At 51.5% G+C, this 18,295-nt stretch overlaps 1 protein-coding gene across 2 annotated transcripts in view; it reads right to left on the bottom strand.

Annotated features, from left to right (window-relative positions):
* Window positions 1-18,295, bottom strand: part of LOC118556222 (spectrin beta chain, non-erythrocytic 1) — a 96,783-nt gene that overhangs the window by 59,738 nt on the left and 18,750 nt on the right. Inside the window, exon 2 of one of the 2 annotated variants that reach the window (XM_036126299.1) lies at window positions 10,900-11,176. In XM_036126299.1, the coding sequence (XP_035982192.1) occupies window positions 10,900-11,047 (148 nt within the window). In that variant the 5' untranslated portion in view covers window positions 11,048-11,176. Of the gene's footprint in view, window positions 1-1,639; window positions 2,436-10,899; window positions 11,177-18,295 lie in introns of those variants that run through there. The other variant, XM_036126298.1, reaches the window with a different exon arrangement.

The raw sequence follows: 18,295 nt of genomic DNA, 5'->3' as shown, positions 1-18,295 counted from the left end.
CAATTAGCCCAGTTGGAACTTTATCAGTGTTTCATTTATTCCACCACATTCCACTTTGTTAATCTTCTGCTATCTCGTTCTCTAAGGCAGTAAATCCAGGGTGTTCCCAAACCCACGCATGTATAGTTTTAAACAACAGATTTAAACATTAACCAGAACCTACCCATCCCAGGTCAGCAGCTCTACTCATCAACAACATCTCTGCAGGAACACGGACCTTACCCATCCATCATCCATCCATCATCCATCCATCATCCATCCACCCATCCATCCATCCATCCATAATCCATCCATCCATCCATCCACCCATCCATCAGCCATGAGGGCAGCAGGCCCAGGCAGGAACCCACACTTCTCTCTCACCAGCAGCACTCTCTCATTTATTCTTGAGGACCCCAACATTTAGAAATGATCTATGGTTCCCCCAGAAAGTTCAAGGTCTACCTGGAGGTATCGTCCAAGTCTGGAAAACCTCTGAAGGTCATGATCCAGATCTCAGGACCTTAGATGATGGTCAGAACCTAGAGATAATGGTTTTGGGCTTTGGTTCTGCTCCCTCTTCATCCTAATGGACCAGAACATTGTGGACCATCCATCACCTTCAGCACAGAGACACCTGAACTGGTCCTGCTGGCTGAGAGACGCTGAACCTCTGGACAAACATCTAACCAGGAAGACTTCAGTCCACCTTGAGGAGGTGAAATCAGCCGTCCTCCTCCGTGCTCCAACATCATGATCACAGTATCAGCATCAGTGCATGGACCACTGAGGTTCTGGAGCGCAGTGTGGATGGCAGGAGCTGCTGGCTGTGGTCTACCTGTGTAATCGTGGCTTCATGCAGTCAGACCAATAGTCAGCCTGATGGATGGAGGCTCCCTGCAGCAGAAGCATTCACTGTAGGGTCCTCACATGGCTGGATAAATGTGGAAACACGGATAATATTTACCCCTACTATCTGTTTGACCCGTTTTCTGACACCATGCAGCTGAACCCAGTAGGTGGATCTGGCTCTGGTGTCCCAGAACCTTTCCAACCTGAAGGTCCAGACACGGATCTGCAGCGTTGCCAGGAAACAATGGGAGGATTGTGTGACAGGCAGCCTCCCCAGGAGCCGTTCCTGAGGAATGTCTGCCTCTGGGGGGGGGGGGGGGGGGGGGGGGGGGGGGGTTGCAGGTTGACCCAAACCTTCAGAACCGTTCCTCTGCTGCTGAGACCACTGAGGTTTTCAACCGCCAACCTGGAGGAGTGTCCACACCTCCTCTTTGACCTGAAGGTGAACCGTCCCTCCTCTGGCAGATAGCAGGACAACACCCTGATAACACTCAGCCAGGAGGAGGAGGCGTCAGGACGATGGTCCAATCCCAGCTGTCTGACAGGACCCCTGAGCAAGGCAGCAGCTCAGCTGAGAGTTTTCTTAGAGAGGAGGTGTGAGGAGGTGGGTTAGGGTGTGGTGGTCCACTCAGAAGATAAGCCCTCAGCTGCTGACTCACACACACGCTGTGATTTCTGATTACACCAGAGGTAAAGTCAGAACCTTCCCGCCTCCAGAACTTTCCAGAACTTCCTGTGACCCAGACCCCTGAAGCAGCACCTCCTGAACCCCTGAAGCAGCACCTCCCCCCCCGCCGGGGCGTCTTACCTTGGAGCTGTTTGAAGCGTCCTTCCAGCTGGTTGTAGTTAAAGGCCGCCTGTCCAGAGAAGCCGGGCCCCGGACTGGACCCCCTGATGGGACCGGGGCTCGGGACCCGGCCCGGTCCGGGGGAGTGGGAGGGTCCGGGGATCCCCGACGGGGAGAGCGGGCCGCCGTAGTCCGAGGCGGGGGAGAGGGGGGAGAGGGAGCTGGGGAGGCCGGCGGCGGCGCTCTGAAGCTCCATGGTGGATCCGGGGGGGAGTGATGAGAATCAGACGGGACCGGCCCGCAGAGGCATGGAGGAGCAACTCCACAGAGACTCCAGAACCAGGAGGAGCGAACAGAACCCTCAGCAGAACGGTCCACTTCAGCTCTTCACCCAGAAACAGGAACAAACGGGTCAGAATCAGGCTGAAAAGTCCAGAACCTGAGAGCTGGACCCGGATCAGAGCTGGATCCTCTGTGAGCTACTCCACCTCAGCAGGACTGAGCTCCTCAGAGACTCCCTCCTCCTCCTCTTCCTCCTCCTCCTCCTCCTCCTCCTCCTCCTCCTCTATGAGCGGGACAGGAAACGCTGGCTCAGCAGACGCACCGCAGCCACGGCAACATCACGCCTCGGCTCTCCCTCCATCCATCCCTCCGTCCTCAGAGGTCACACCTCCCCCTGGGGCCGGGAGCGCTCCCAGCCGGCGATCAGGAGCGCACACGGGTCCTCCGGCTGAGGAGGAAGAGCAGAAGGCAGAGAGGAAGACGAGGAGAGACGGGGGAGGCAGGGAATGGCAGCGTGGGTCGGTCCGCCAGCAGAAACAGCAGAAACTCAGACGCTGCTGAAAACACCTTCAGACGCAGCCCAGGGGGGAGGGGCTGCTGGCCGAGGCGCCCAATCACCACTCAGCCCCTGTGTGATGTCATCCACTCATTAGCATAAGGGGCGGGTCAGACGGGGGCAGGAGGAGGAGCTAAAGAGTTGATCCGTTCCTCGTTGATTTATTGTTGCTCTGCAGTTTTTCACCTGATTTACTCCAGTTTACTTTTTCTCTTCTAATCACAGGAAAATAAAAGAAAATATTTACAAACTTCAAACAAAAAAGTTCTTAAAGTTCAGCTTCTAAACTCCTGCTGAACAGAGGAAGGTTTGGATAAACAAGAAAATGAAGTTAAAAAGGACACAGAGTAATAATAAAAGCAGTTTAGACCAACCAGACTGAAGATTAAAGAAAAAAAACTAACTTCCTGGTTCTGGAACAAAACGGGCCGAAATGACCAGACAATCAGCAATAAAACAAAACGTCCCGCTGCAGGTTTACAGAGCAGCTAAAAACATGTCCGCCGGCCCGTTAGTCTGATCCATAAAGTTCTGGTACAAACCGGACGGTACCGTGTTACTGACAGCAGCAGTTCTGCTTCTACTTTGGTTCTTATGGTGAACAGAACTCTGGTTTCCTGACTGCCACTGAACGCAGCATCAACCAGCAGCAGATTACGGCGTTGGAACCGGCGCCGCTACAGAGCGGACCTCCTGATGCACGGACCCGCCAGCATCAATTAAGGCCGACAGGCAGAACCTAATCAGAACCTTCGGGATTCAGACGTTTCCTGCTGTTCTCAGGCTGCATTTTCAGTAAAACACACAGATCATCATGTCAGGAGCCAGATGACAGAACCTTCCCTCGGACCAGAGAACACGTTTTAAGATCTGGACTTTAACGGGTTTATCAAACAGGCTGAGAGCAGCGGGGAAGATCTTGTATCAGAACTTTTTAAAAACCGGTTTGGCTTGAATGGATCGGCCCAGTAGGACCTGGTGTCTGCCTGGTTGAACATCTGCTCAGCTTCAGTGAGAAGATGCAGGAACTCACACAGAACCACAGGTCCATCCAGGACGGATGAAGCTTATTTTATTTGACGGGTCAGAACCTGATGACATGGTTCTGATTCGTCCGGACCCTCCACAGAACATCAGAACAGCTGAATCCCACACAGAGGAGGGAAGCTTAAGGCGGGTCGGCGTTCTGATCTCATCAGTCTGTGAGGTCCAAACATCCTCAGTTCTAATATTAGCCGCTGATCTTCTTCCTGTCTGAGTTCTGACAGAACCTGCGGCTCCATCCGGTTCTCCAGCCGACACCCGACCCGGACCGGAGGTTTAGGGAAGAGGCGGAGAGGGGAAACCAGAGCGGACCCTCAGAGCCTCACTTCCTGCGTTACTGAGGAGACGGACAGACGGAGGTCAGAGGTCACGCCGTTCAGACGACATGTGGAGCAAAGCTTCACGCTAACCTGACCAATCAGAGGCCTGCACCCAGGGAATGTGTGGAGGTCAGAGGTCAGAGTCTCTCCTGTCCACACCTCTGGATAAAACATGGAAACAGCTGCAGGTGGTTCCACGGTTCCTGGAGAACCAGAACACGGCACCGGGTTCTGGTGAGGAACGGATCATCAGCAGCAGGTTTCTGCTCAGCAGAAAGACATCTATGGTGTCAGAGCTGGAGAGGCACGTCTCCAGACCGTCTGAGGTCCATCCTGCAAGGAGGAGAACATCTCAGCAGGTTCAGACCAAGGTCAGAACCCCAGGATATCAACCTCAGACTCTACAGGACTCAGAAGATTAACGGTCCAAGATCAGGACCCTGAACCAGTCTGGAGGCTTGGATGGTTGAAGGAGAAAGCCTCTTCTCTCCAGAACCAAGATGGCAGCAAGACTGAGGTTAGCAGAGCTGAATCTGGATGAAGGAGCAGACTTCTGGGACGACGGAGGAGACCAGAGTGGAGATGTTGGGCCGTGATGGACAAAACCATGATGGACAGAACCATGATGGACAGAACCATGATGGAGGACACCAGACACACCAGATCAGCTCCACGGTGGTGAAGGAATGATGATGTGGGCTCCTTGGAGTCATTAGTTGGAAGCCAGAAGGCTTCTGCTGAGACTTAGAGCTGCTGAAGGAGCTTCTAGGAGCTTCTGGGTGGACCTTCATACTCAGGACCTTCTGAAATGACTTTAGACCAAACCTTCTGCTTCATGCTGAGGGTTTGTTGTAAAATAAAACCTTTTTATTCATTCATCAGATCTCAACGTTCCTTCCTCAGCAGATAAAAGCTCCTCTGGTTCCACCAACCTTCAGGAAGGTCCTTCATGTTAATCAGGTTTTAACCCTGGAGGAACATTTAATCAGTGATGATCTAAAATCAACTCCAGCTGATAAACGGACCAGAACCACAGCAGCTCTTCACCAGAACCTGCCCTGTGTCTGTAGAGCTTCAGTTCTCATCAGCCCCCCCCCCCCGCCCCCCGGTGTGAGGGGCTGAGGTCAGAGGTCAGATGGCAGTAAACACACGACAGATGGAGCAAACATCTCTGAGCAGCTCTGTCTCCGTCAGAGCGCGCTCTGTTCTGCTGCCGTCACGCCGGCTTTACTCCAGTCATCTGGTTTCCTCGTGGCTCGCCACCTCAGGGCGGCACGGAACCAAGCGCCGTTCATGGAGCCCAGACCTGCCGCACCCCAGAGCCGCGTGTCCTGATCCTGCTCCCCGCAGACCCGTCCTTCAGATCCAGCGATGCCTTCACGAGTCGAGCATCCGTCACCGACACGCCAGATTTCACACGGACACGCCGCCCCGGCCTCGAGACCGCACGCCGGCATTCCTGGGAGGTCACGGCATCACGCCGCCGCCCAGAGAGGTGATGAACAATGTTTGCTCCGCTGCACGCATCCAACCCAGGTCTGTCCTGGTTTAAACTACCTGGGCTGGACCCTCCTCTGACACGGGCTCTGGTGTAGCTTTCCAGGACCAGTTTGGGGTAAATGTGGACCGGTTTTGGGTAAATGTGGAACAGTTTGGGGTAAATGTGGACCAGTTTGGGGAAAATGTGGACCAGTTTAGGGTAAATCTGGACCAGTTTGGCCTAAATCTGGACCAGTTTGGCCTAAATCTGGAACAGTTTGGGGATAAATCTGGAACAGTTTGGCCTAAATCTGGAACAGTTTGGGGATAAATCTGGAACAGTTTGGGGATAAATCTGGAACAGTTTGGCCTAAATCTGGAACAGTTTGGCCTAAATCTGGAACAGTTTGGCCTAAATCTGGAACAGTTTGGGGTAAATGTGGACCAGTTTGGGGTAAATGTGGACCAGTTTGGGATAAATCTGGACCAGTTTGGGGTAAAACTGGAACAGTCTGGGGTAAATGTGGACCAGTTTGGGGTAAAACTGGAACAGTCTGGGGTAAATGTGGACCAGTTTGGGGTAAAACTGGAACAGTCTGGGGTAAAACTGGAACAGTCTGGGGTAAATGTGGACCAGTTTGGGGTAAAACTGGAACAGTCTGGGGTAAATCTGGACCGGTTGGGGGTAAATCTGGATCAGTGTGGGGTACATCTAGATCAGTTTGGGGTAAATCTGGACCGATTGGGGGTACATCTTGACCAGTTTGGGGTAAAACTGGAACAGTCTGGGGTAAAACTGGAACAGTCTGGGGTAAAACTGGAACAGTCTGGGGTAAATGTGGACCAGTTTGGGGTAAATGTGGACCAGTCTGGGGTAAATCTGGAACAGTTTGGCCTAAATCTGGACCAGTCTGGGGTAAATCTGGAACAGTTTGGCCTAAATCTGGAACAGTTTGGCCTAAATCTGGAACAGTTTGGCCTAAATCTGGAACAGTTTGGCCTAAATCTGGAACAGTTTGGCCTAAATCTGGAACAGTCTGGGGTAAATGTGGACCAGTCTGGGGTAAATGTGGACCAGTCTGGGGTAAATGTGGACCAGTTTGGCCTAAATCTGGACCAGTTTGGGGTAAATCTGGACCAGTTTGGCCTAAATCTGGACCAGTCTGGGGTAAATCTGGACCAGTTTGGGGTAAATCTGGACCAGTTTGGCCTAAATCTGGACCAGTTTGGGGGTAAATCTGGACCAGTTTGGGGTAAATCTGGACCAGTTTGGGGGTAAATCTGGACCAGTTTGGCCTAAATCTGGAACAGTTTGGGGTAAATCTGGACCAGTTTGGGGTAAATCTGGACCAGTTTGGGGTAAATGTGCTTTCTGTGACCCGTTGCAGCGCCATGTTTATTGTCCTGCTGCTTTATGTAATCTTTATCGTGGAGAAAGTCAAAGTTTGACCAGGAAACGGAGAAAAGGGAAAGCAGTTTATCTTATCGCAGCGTTCTCGCCCTGCGGCGTCTATCTGGGGGCAGATAAGAGCCGCCATGACTGGAAGAAAAGAGAAACTGTGGACTGAGCGGGTAGGAGGTGGAGGAACGGAGATAAACTCCAGAGTGAATGAAAATGAAGAAACCCAGGAAGGACCAGAATCTGCAGCTTCCTCTAAATGTCCCCCAACAGGAACAGAACCGGTCCCACCAGCATTCCCAGCATTCCAGACGGTGGTCCAAACAGGAAGTGACAGTCTCCTCGGCTCCTCCGTGGGGGACCGGCCTGGTTCTGGTTCTAATTAGGGACCAACTGGGCCTGCATTTTGATGCTTCAGTCAAACCTGCGTCTGGTACCACCGGTCAGACTAGAACAACCCATCAGAACCAAACCTGGAACCAGACCGGTTCCTCTGGCTCACATTTCCTGAGGTCCAGTTAAATCTGAGCTGGCTCTTCCAGGTTTATTAGTTTTATTGAATTAACTGGATCACAATGACAAACTGAGTCCCTCATACTGAGCATATATGTGGAGAACCAGAAACCTTCAGAACCAGAACCTGGATCAGTGTGACTGGCCATCGGCTGCAGCCAAGGTCTACACTGCGACCCGGTTCTGACCCGAGCCAGAGGCTTCATTTTAAGCTCAACCAGATCTGATGATTCTGAAGGTGGATCAAGAGGTCCAGATCCTTCAGGTTCAGCCTTTTTTATATGTTCTGTTGTTTTTGGTTCTGCTCTAACGACGGCGTCTGAACCAGAACCAGAACCAGAACCCATCCTGGTGGAGGCATCAGAACCTCTGCTGCAGAGCCCTGATGCCTGAACCTCCAGCTGAACAGAACCAGCGCCCAGAGCAGCAGCTTCTCCTCCCACACTGAACCCACTCTGAATGGAAGTGGATCCGGCTCATCTCCATGGAGACCAGCGGTCTAGTGTTGCTGGGCTATCGTATGGACCTCCCTCCCCGGACCGAGCCGAACGGACCCGGCCAGGACTCGGCTTTCAGGGGGAGGTGTGGATGACTGCAGAGCGGCGCTGGAACCTCCATCTGGTCCATCAGGTCCACCAGCAGCTGCTGAGACGTTCTGAGACGTTTCTACTGGTCCAGCCTGCTGCTCAGCTTCCTCCTCCTCCTGCTGCTGAACATCTTCCTCCTCCTCATCCTCATCCTCCTCCTCCTCCTCCTGCTGAACATCAGCCAGGTTCTCCCAGCTCCTCCGCTCAGAGGAGCATTCAGACATTCCTGCTGCTGTGAAGAGTCTGAATCTGAAGCTACAGCCAGGAGGAGTGAAGCTCTGCCTGGGTTCAGACCTGCAAACGTTCCGTCTCCACATTAATAACTGATTTACAGCAAAGCTGCACGCTCCTCACATTAATCTGAAGCTCTTCAGCAGCAGAATGGATGCAGATGTTTGTCACATGTGGAGGAAACAGGAACATCTGAGCTCCTTCAGCTCTGCTGATGCTGGGCTGAAGCTACAGAGACTCCAGGATGTGGAAACGTCCAGGAATGACGCTGGGACAGGAGAAACGAGAACATGTGAGACGTCCCAGCAGCTCCTACCTGCTCAGAGACACCTGAGCCAGGCCAGTGAGGACCTCTGAGGACCTCTGAGGTCTCTGAGGACCTCTGAGGACCTCTGAGGTGTGTGAGGCCAGACTAGTGAGGACCTCTGAGGACCTCTGAGGACCTCTGAGGTCTCTGAGGTCTCCAGGTCCTGCAGCTGCTGCCAGACGGTGGAACGTCTGCAGTCAGCCTCACAGAACCGCTCTGTCCCAGTCTCTGGTTCTCCACCAGCACATTTTCCAGCTAATCAGTTTAAAGAGCAGAATGTGATCTTTTAATTTGATGTGTGGCTCCTAGCAGCTGACCTGCAGCAGGCTCCGCCCCCCCCCCCCCCCCCCCCCATGTAAACAGGCCAGGAGCCTCCTGCATATTTAACGCTGCAGCTCGCTGAATTATTTAGAGGAGCAGGAGGAGCAGGAGGCCATGAGGAGCAACACACACACACACACACACACACACACACACTATAACACACACACACACACACACACACACACTATAACACACACACACACACACACACACACACACACACACACACACACACACACACACACACACACACACTATAACACACACACACACACACACACACACACACACACACAGAGGGTGAAGCATGTGAGCAACCAGCAGCGGCGGCCGACCCGTGATCCTCATCAGCCTGAGGAGGAACTATTGTTGACGATGAGAAGCAGCAGGAGGAGAAAAACTCTGAGAACTGTTTACTGAGATAAAATCTGAGTTACACTGAAAACTAAAACTATTACATTATTAATAAACATTATTAATAAACATTAATAATAAACATTAATAATAAACTTCCAGCTCCACCCAGCAGGCAGTAAAAGGGGAAAATGGCCGCCACGCAGTTTAATTACGCCTGAAATCATTTATTTAATTAAGAAGTTACACTAACTAATAGGGAAGTGAGATTTCCTCCTATATGATCTTTATAATAAAATACTTTTCGAACCCAAGTGCTGAAAAAACATTTTTATTCAACATCTAAATGTAGGTTAACTCATTTTAACTTTGTAATCCTGATGATTTATTCCCAGACTCCTTAGCAGCTGAGGGAGTTTAACTTCTGCAGCCTCCTGTCAGTCTGAGTTCCTGAAGCTCGTTAAGACGCCTCGTTAGCGCCCCCTACCTTCAACCTGTTTACAGCTCCAGCAGAGAGATGAAGCTGCTCTCAGGTGAAGTCCCATCAGCCCCTGCTCTCCACCTCCCATCAGCCCCTGCTCTCCACCTCCAGACCCTAATGGCTAAACCAGCTCCACAGCCTGCAGCGCTCTGCTCCTGAGCTGATGGAGGAGTCAGGTTAGTGAAGAAGAGACTAAACGCTGCAGGAGTCTGAGGCGTCTGCTGAGAAGGTTTCAGTGATCCGTTTGTTTCAGGAGAAAAACGCCTGCGTCCCTCAGAACCACTGCTGCACGGCGCCTCCACCGTGCAGAGAGCTGGTAGATGGTCTCACCTGTAGCTCAGTCAGCAGATCATCAGTTATATCTGCTAGAAGAGCTTCTGTTGATCTACAGATCTCTGGAAAATATAACGTCACCACTGCATGGTTTCCCAAACAGCTCCAGAACTAAATTAACTCTTTAACTCAGCTTCAACAGAACCAACACATTTCACTCAGAGCTGAACCTGCAGCGCTGCAGCAGCTGGTCGTTCTGCTATAGGTTAAACATGGTCGCTTCCTTTTTGCTCCAAGTAGACTCAAACAGGCGACAAGAGGAACCGTTCTTTCTCTAGAACTATTAACGCCATGTAAAACAATCATATTAAAGGAATAAAGTCTTATTAAAGGAATAAAATCTTATTAAAGGAATAAAATCAGCATTTCTGAGCAAACCTTCCTCATGGGGGCGTTCAGCCTGGAAGTAAGAGGAAATCTGAGTAGAAAATATCCATCAGGACTGTTTTTACCATCATGACGGCCACAGATGGTAGAATAATCTGATTTTATTATTTTATGGATGAAATCAGTGACCACAGCCCTGATGCAGGTTAAAATCTGCCCCTGAGATCATAAACACTCAGAGCTGATCCTCCTGGAGCAGCTCCAGCTCCCAGCGCAGTGAACCCAGCTCTGCTGTGGACTTCAGGACCAGAACCACAGGAAGTCATCATCCATGACATGCAGTAAACCATCAACCAATCAGCTCCCAGGAACCAGAACCACAGGAAGTCATCATCCATGCTGCTGCGTGTCATACAGTAAACCATCAGCCAATCAGCCAATCAGCTCCCAGGACCAGAACCTCAGGAAGTCATCATCCATGACATGCAGTAAACCATCAGCCAATCAGCTCCCAGGACCAGAACCGCAGGAAGTCATCATCCATGCTGCTGCGTGACGTGCAGTAAACCATCAGCCAATCAGCTCCCAGGACCAGGACCTCGTCTCTCCACACAGATCCAGCCTCCAGACCTGAAGCGCCTCAGTCACAGAGTCGAGACCCAAACATCCAGCGGTCCGTCCCTCCTGACCCGGGCCACCGGCGGCGCCGTGCCATCTGAACCAATCAGAGCAGAGCATCCGTACCTGCCAGAGCTTTGATACGTGAGCGCTCGAAGAGCCGCGCCGAGCTGTTCTCGTTGTCCCAGTCGTCGGCGTCCCAGCGGTTGTTGACGCCGTCGCTGTACTGCTGCTGGATCTCCATGTGGTCGAACTCCGCCGCCACCGACGTCATGATGACCTCGCCGTGACTCCGCCCCCCCGCCGGTGCTGATGCTGATGATGCTGCCGGTTAGCTGCTGCGGGGATCAGCGGGACCCCTCCCTCTCTGAGAGCGGTTCTGACGGGCCGAGACGTTAAAACCCTGCAGAGATCAGACAGAGGCGGTCAGTGAGGGGGGGGGAGCCTGTCAGACAAAGGGAAGGGTTTAGGAGTGATAAACAACCGCAGTGATTGGTCAGCTGAGGACCCGACAATGAGAGCCGGTTAAACATCACACAGAGCAGAGAGTTCACCCGCTGAAATAAAACCCTCTGCTTCATCTTTGGTCTGAAGGAACCAGACGTTGTTGGACAGATGAAGGGACATAAATCACAGAACCAGAACCCAAACACCTCCTACTGAAGCACGGGGGTGGAGGGTGATGATCTGGGAACCCTCGTGACCCTTGACCTCCTCCAGGTGTGAGTTGATCTGACCTGCCACTGAACTGCAAAAACGGATCTAAAACTAAGTAAAATGTTCTTAAAGTGCATTTGTCCTTGATTAGAGCAGGTAAATAAGATGATCTGCCAATGGAATAAGATTTCTGCACTTAAAATAGAAACAACTCATCTCCAAGTGCAGGATGTCTAATTATCTTATTTTAGGGGTCAGAATACTCATTCCATTGGCAGATTATCTTATCTACCTGCTCAAATCATGGATAAATGCACTTTAAGAACATTTTTCTTATTTTTAGATCCATTTTTGCAGTGTGAAGTTTGGGTCCATCTGGCCTAGTCAAAGTCCAGACCTCAGAATGACTGGAACAGCAAAGCTGGAGAGCAGAATGGAGCGGAACTCCTCCTGGATGATGAGAGGCTGGTGGAGTCAGACAGAAACCCAAACTAAGTGTACTTAGTTTCTTCCAACTGAAAGCAGTTAAATCAAACCATGAAAACTGAAAGAACTGTCTTTTATTCTACAGAGGAGAACCATCTCCATGGTACCAGGCTAACGTTCTGTTTCTGACTCTGGTTTGATTTCAGCACCAAATGGATCCGTTCTTTTCTAAAATCAACTGTTTCCTATAAATGTATTGATTGGCTGCAGCCTGGTTCAGCTGCTCCTCAACGCTGTGAGGACGCTGCCCCCTGCTGGTGGAACCACGTCGCTGCAGCACCTCAGAGCGGACCAAGAGCTTCTGGTTCCAGACTGAGGAATGAAGCAGCAGCCTTCAGCCTTCAGCCTTCAGCCTTCAGCCTGGGCTGCAGGGCAGCAGCTGGAGGCCTTCAGCGGCTGATCTCCAGCAGAGAAACACTAACAACAGTAAATGCTGTCGCTAGGCAACATTTGCTCCGCTTTACAAAACTTTGAAGCATCCTGGTGGTTAAACTGCTGATGAAAAGGTCAGATGCTGCAGAGCAAAGCAGCAGCAGAGCTGGAGCCTCCTGGCTGCTTGTTGCTGCGTCGCTTTAAACAGGAAGAAGACGTTCAGGACCTGAATCTGTCCTCTGGTCAGCTGGAGGACACCATGAAGCATCCTGCAGGTGTGTCTGCTGCAGGTGTGTCTGCTGCTGCAGGTGTGTCTGCTCCAGGTGTGTCTCTGCTGCAGGTGTCTCTGCTGCTGCAGGTGTGTCTGCTGCAGGTGTCTCTACTGCTGCAGGTGTCTCTACTGCTGCAGGTGTCTCTGCTGCTGCAGGTGTGTCTGCTGCAGGTGTCTCTACTGCTGCAGGTGTCTCTACTGCTGCAGGTGTGTCTCTGCTGCTGCAGGTGTCTCTCTCTCTCTGCTGCAGGTGTCTCTCTCTCTCTGCTGCAGGTGTCTCTGCTGCTGCAGGTGTGTCTGATGCAGGTGTGTCTGCTGCTGCAGGTGTGTCTGATGCAGGTGTGTCTGCTGCTGCAGGTGTGTCTGATGCAGGTGTGTCTGCTGCTGCAGGTGTCTCTGCTGCTGCAGGTGTGTCTGCTGCTGCAGGTGTGTCTGCTGCTGCAGGTGTCTCTGCTGCTGCAGGTGTGTCTCTGCTGCAGGTGTGTCTGCTGCAGGTGTGTCTGCTGCAGGTGTCTCTACTGCTGCAGGTGTGTCTGCTGCTGCAGGTGTGTCTGCTGCAGGGGTCTCTGCTGCTGCAGGTGTGTCTCTGCTGCTGCAGGTGTGTCTCTGCTGCAGGTGTGTCTCTGCTGCAGGTGTCTCTGCTGCATGTGTCTCTGATGCAGGTGTCTCTGCTGCTGCAGGTGTCTCTCTCTCTGCTGCAGGTGTCTAACTGCGGCGGTTCTGATGGATCCTGGCAGGTGAGCAGAGGATCAGTCGCTCCACATCTAGAGCCGCTCCGTCAGCAAACAGCAGCATGACTCAGACGGACAGCAGCGGCTGATCTCAGGTCAGATCTGAGCCTGCAGACGTTCCTCCTGCTCCGACAGGTGGAGGACAAACATCACGTCTAGTTTATAGAACATCTGGACCTGCTGAGGGTCCGTTTTGAACACCAGGTACCAGAATAAGCTGAGCTGCATTAAATAGATGAGCCTCTATGAGTGAGACGCTGTGATGCGTTCACTGTCGTAGGAAACTTAACGTCTGGGTCCTGAGGAGACGGAGGGACATCAGGAGACCTGATGGTTCTGATGTTTAAACCGTCCAATCAGACGGGCCGCCTCTCAGAGCAGGAAGTGATCCTCTGAACCAAACTGGGAGAGCTGGTGGGCCGCCGCCCACTCAGAGCTCAGCAACCAGTCAGCACGGAGCTGCTGGTGTTGCTACGCTAAAAATACGCTCCTGCTGGGACGCCGACAGCGTTTGTGTTGCTAGAGGAGGAACACAACGCGACACCAGGCAGAAAACACACACACACACACACACACAGACACACACACACACACAGATGGAGTCATGACAACAGGGGGACGTGTGTCGCTGCCGGACGCAGAGATGCTGAGAGATGCAGGAAGGATGACATCATCTGAAGTGATCACGGCTACCTCTGCTGCTCTGGACCAGAGGAATCAGACTGTGACTGCAGGACCGACCCGTCCGTCTGCAGCGGTACCGATGGGGGCGGGGCCAACGGCACCGGGCTCCACCTTCATGAAACAGGAAGCAGAGGAGCTGCTGGAGGAGCCACCATAAGGATGGAGGAGAACCACGTCTGAACGACGCTGCAGGCGCCAGGTTCACTGATCCTGGAGGCGACCAGAACCGGTTCTGACCAGAACTGGGTCTCCCCAAACCAGAACCAGGTGATATTTCTCCTGCTGAGAGTCTGGGTTAGTCCAGTCTCTCTCCAGGTGTCTGACTCCACCTGGAGCAGGTGCTGCTGAGAGTTATAGATCTAGAAAACCTAGATAGCACCAGCCTGTCTGCTTCAGTAGCAGCAAAATAATAAAATAATAAAAGCAAAGCAGCATTCCAGGTGTTTATTGAAGCTTCACATACGACGCTGCAGCTGGTCAGCAGCTTATTTCACATGTTAGCGTCTGAGCTCATAAAACAGCAGACTGTGTCTGAGTAAAGTTATTAACATCTGAGTAAAGTTATTAATATCTGAGTAAAGTTATTAATATCTGAGTAAAGTTATTAACATATGAGTAAAGTTATTAACATCTGAGTAAAGTTATTAATATCTGAGTAAAGTTATTAATATATGAGTAAAGTTATTAACATCTGAGTAAAGTTATTAATATCTGAGTAAAGTTATTATTATTTTGAGGAAAGTTATTAATATATGAGTAAAGTTATTAACATCTGAGGAAAGTTATTAATATCTGTGGAAAGGCGGAGCAGGAAGGAGGCGTGATGGATGGCTGCTTCGACCTTTCAAAATAAAACACAGCAGAACCCAGAGCGGATCACCTCGTTTTACCCAAACGCTGCTCCTTCAACTCTGACTCTGAAAGGTAACACTCTGCTGGAGCCTACATTTCCCAGGATGCATCACTGCTGCACCCAGACAACCAGAAAGCATCTGATCCTGGTCTAGTCTCACAGCAGGGATTCTTTTTTTCCTCTGAGGCTTTTTAATCAGAACCAAGGCAGTTTTTAATCCCCTCTGATCCTCCAGCACCTCCTGTTCTACCAGAACTCCTCGCCTCTCAGGAACGAGTCCAGTTGGACCTCTTCGTCGTCCTCCTCCTCCTCCTCCTCTTCCTCCTCCTCCTCCTCGCAGCTGAAGGATTACCGCCTGACAGGCGCCTCCTCCTCCTCCTCTGACTCCCCCACAGACCAGCATGTGGAAAATACGCTGCAACCTCCACATGGACCCAAGGCTCAGCATTAGAGAAGTTCTGCAAACACTTTCCCCACCAGCAGAACCCACCAGAACCAGAACCTCGGCCTGGATGACGCCTCCTGGTGTGATTATATAAGTTTAGTCTACAGATTGTCTGGTTTTTACTATAAATCAGAATTACAATCCCAGCTTCTCCAGAACCAGAGAGACGGGTCAGCTGACCCAGTGGGTCACACTGATCCATCTCTGCTGCTCTCTCTCCCTGTCCTCGGTAAAAGCAGACATTATCCAGTAAAAAGCCAGGTCTCCATGGTTACAGCTGTCCCAGCATGCACTGGGGCAGAACCCACTCATCAGGCTGCTGACGGCGCCACAAAGACCCGACTGGAGAGGCCGAGCAGCGCCGCCATGAATCGTTTTAGAGACGGACCTGAAGGTCCAGCAGACGCCAGAACTTCCCCACAGCGCTTCTTTCTGGTACCAGAACCACCTGTAAACCCGGTCAGGACTAGAACCGCCTGTAAACCCAGTCAGGATCAGAACCGCCTGTAAACCCGGTCAGGTTCAGAACCGCCTGTAAACCCGGTCAGGATCAGAGCCGCCTGCAGAACCTTTCTAACATCAAAGGCCCAGTTTAAAACGGCCCATTTCAGAGGGGGAACCACATCAGAACCGCCTGTAAACTGGGTCAGGATCAGAACCGCCTGTAAACCCAGTCAGAGTCAGAACCGCCTGTAAACCGGGTCAGGTTCTCTGCATTCCCTCTCACACTTTTCTCCTTCAAGCATCAATTGATCGCCATGGCAACGCAGCGCTGCAGAATCCCACGCCGTGTTCGGACTCCCACGCTGCTGCTCTCCAGACCCGCCATTCAGCGAGCCTCACTCCCACACGGCGCCGCACCGACCCGGTGCCGCTCGCATCGGAGCGGGAAGCTGCCGAGCTGCAGAACCTTTTCAGGAATTAACAGAACCAGAGTCTCTGTGCAGACCTGATAGAGAACGCAGCTCCATCTGGACCCAGAGTTCTGAACCCGAGTTAAAAACCTGTAAAAGGCACAGAACACGTCCAGAACCATCAGGGAGGTGAAAACAGACAGTCAGAACCACGGTTCTGCAGCAGGATGCATGAGAAATAAGTCAGAAGTGAGAGCAGCTCCTTGGATCAGAACCAGTTCAGCCTTCGGTTCTGATGGAGGTCACCTCAGCCGTCACTGCAGCGCTCCAAGCAGCTAACACACTGATACACTGCCGGTTCTGCAGAACTGGGGCGGAGGAGGCGATCATCCATCACTGCAGCTCTAACTGGGCCACGCTGAGCCAAGTAGGACAGCAGCAGCGTTCTGACCCGAGACCAGCAGAACCAGAACCCAGAGGCAGAGCCGCAGATTCTGCAGCCAGCAGGAGCATCATCTGCTCTCCAGCCTTTATCTGGGCTGGTCTGGACCCTACAGGTGTTCATCAGACCTGAGGGCGGCAGGTTCTCCTCCAGCTCACATGGTTCTGGATGTTCCCTTCAGATTGGCTGTAGAACCTTTAAAACCTGTAAAAAAATATTTCTCTCACTCTACCGAGTTCTACTGTTCTTCAGTTTTGCATTACAATGAAATGACTTTTTGTTCTCTGTCATTTTTCTCTTCATAGAAGGTACACCTGGTCTGACGTTCTGTTAGCTGTGACATCATCAGGGGAGGCAGATCATCCTCTATTACCATCTAACATAGAAAGTACTCCTGGGTCAATGTGAGCTTCTGTGCTTTCTGTGTCTCTGCTCTGTCTTCTCTAACATAGAAAGTACTCCTGGGTCAATGTGAGCTTCTGTGCTTTCTGTGTCTCTGCTCTGTCTTCTCTAACATAGAAAGTACTCCTGGGTCAATGTGAGCTTCTGAGCTTTCTGTGTCTCTGCTCTGTCTTCTCTAACATAGAAAGTACTCCTGGGTCAATGTGAGCTTCTGAGCTTTCTGTGTCTCTGCTCTGTCTTCTCTAAGCCCCAGTGGGTGGAGGCAGATGAGCGTTCATACTGAGCCTGGTTCTGGTTCTGCTGGAGGTTCTCCTCCCTGTTAAAGGGGAGTTTTCCTCTCCACTGTCGCTTCATGCATGCTCAGTATGAGGGATTGCTGCAAAGCCATCAACAATGCAGATGACTGTCCACTGTGGCTCTGGACTTTGAAGCAATCAACTGGTTCCCTTATATAGGACATTTTTGACCAATCTGTATAATTGTTTGGCGCTGTATAAATAAAATTGAATTGAATTAAAAACTTCCACATGACTTCCTCTCCATGCTGCTGACGGTTTAGAGGTTCACTTCCTTGTTTCACAGCTCAGGTTACAGTTCTGTTCCCCCCAGATTAAAATCTACCTGTCAGGAACCAGGAACGTGACCCAAACAGCAGAACACATGGAACCAGCCTCAGGTACAGAGAACAGGAGAACATCAGCAGGAAGCAGACCCGTCTCTGGATCTACGCATACGCTGATGATGTGATGCTCTTCACTCACGTCTGGTCCTGGTCCTGGAAACAGATCGGTACCTGAGCCAACGTCCGGCCCACAGCCAATCAGGTTCCCCGGCAGGGTGTGGACCAGACTCCTGGTTTTTATAGTAACCTGATTCAGTCAGAGCTGATGACAATGATTAAGTGAGTTCAGACCCGGTTAGAACAGGAACATCTGGACTGACGTGTGCACACAGAGACGAGCAGCAGGAGTTTAAATGTCAGACGTGATTTAATCGTCACGCTAAAAGCTTTTTGATCAGAGACAAAGGAAGCCAACATGTGGGCGACCCACGCAGCCGCTGCCGTGTATTCATGACGTGACTCAGCCGTCCCCTTTTTATTGTTCTAAGCTCACAATGTGCTGCACGTTCAGGAGAACCCGTCAGAACCGGGTCAGAACCTTCAGAACAGCAGCTCCTCTCAGAGTCTCTGCAGGGCGGTCAGCATCTCTGCTCCCTTTAATTGGGTTATCTGCTAATGCGCTTAGTGCTGCTATGGTTACCATGATCAATCAATAGATAACTGAGACACGGCCGTCTGACGTTCTCACGCTCTGACCACAGAA

Source organism: Fundulus heteroclitus, chromosome 22, assembly GCF_011125445.2.
Source record: "Fundulus heteroclitus isolate FHET01 chromosome 22, MU-UCD_Fhet_4.1, whole genome shotgun sequence".
Lineage (NCBI taxonomy): Eukaryota > Metazoa > Chordata > Actinopteri > Cyprinodontiformes > Fundulidae > Fundulus > Fundulus heteroclitus.
Note: the sequence above shows the minus strand (reverse complement) of the source record. Positions and strands in the feature narration are given on the sequence as shown.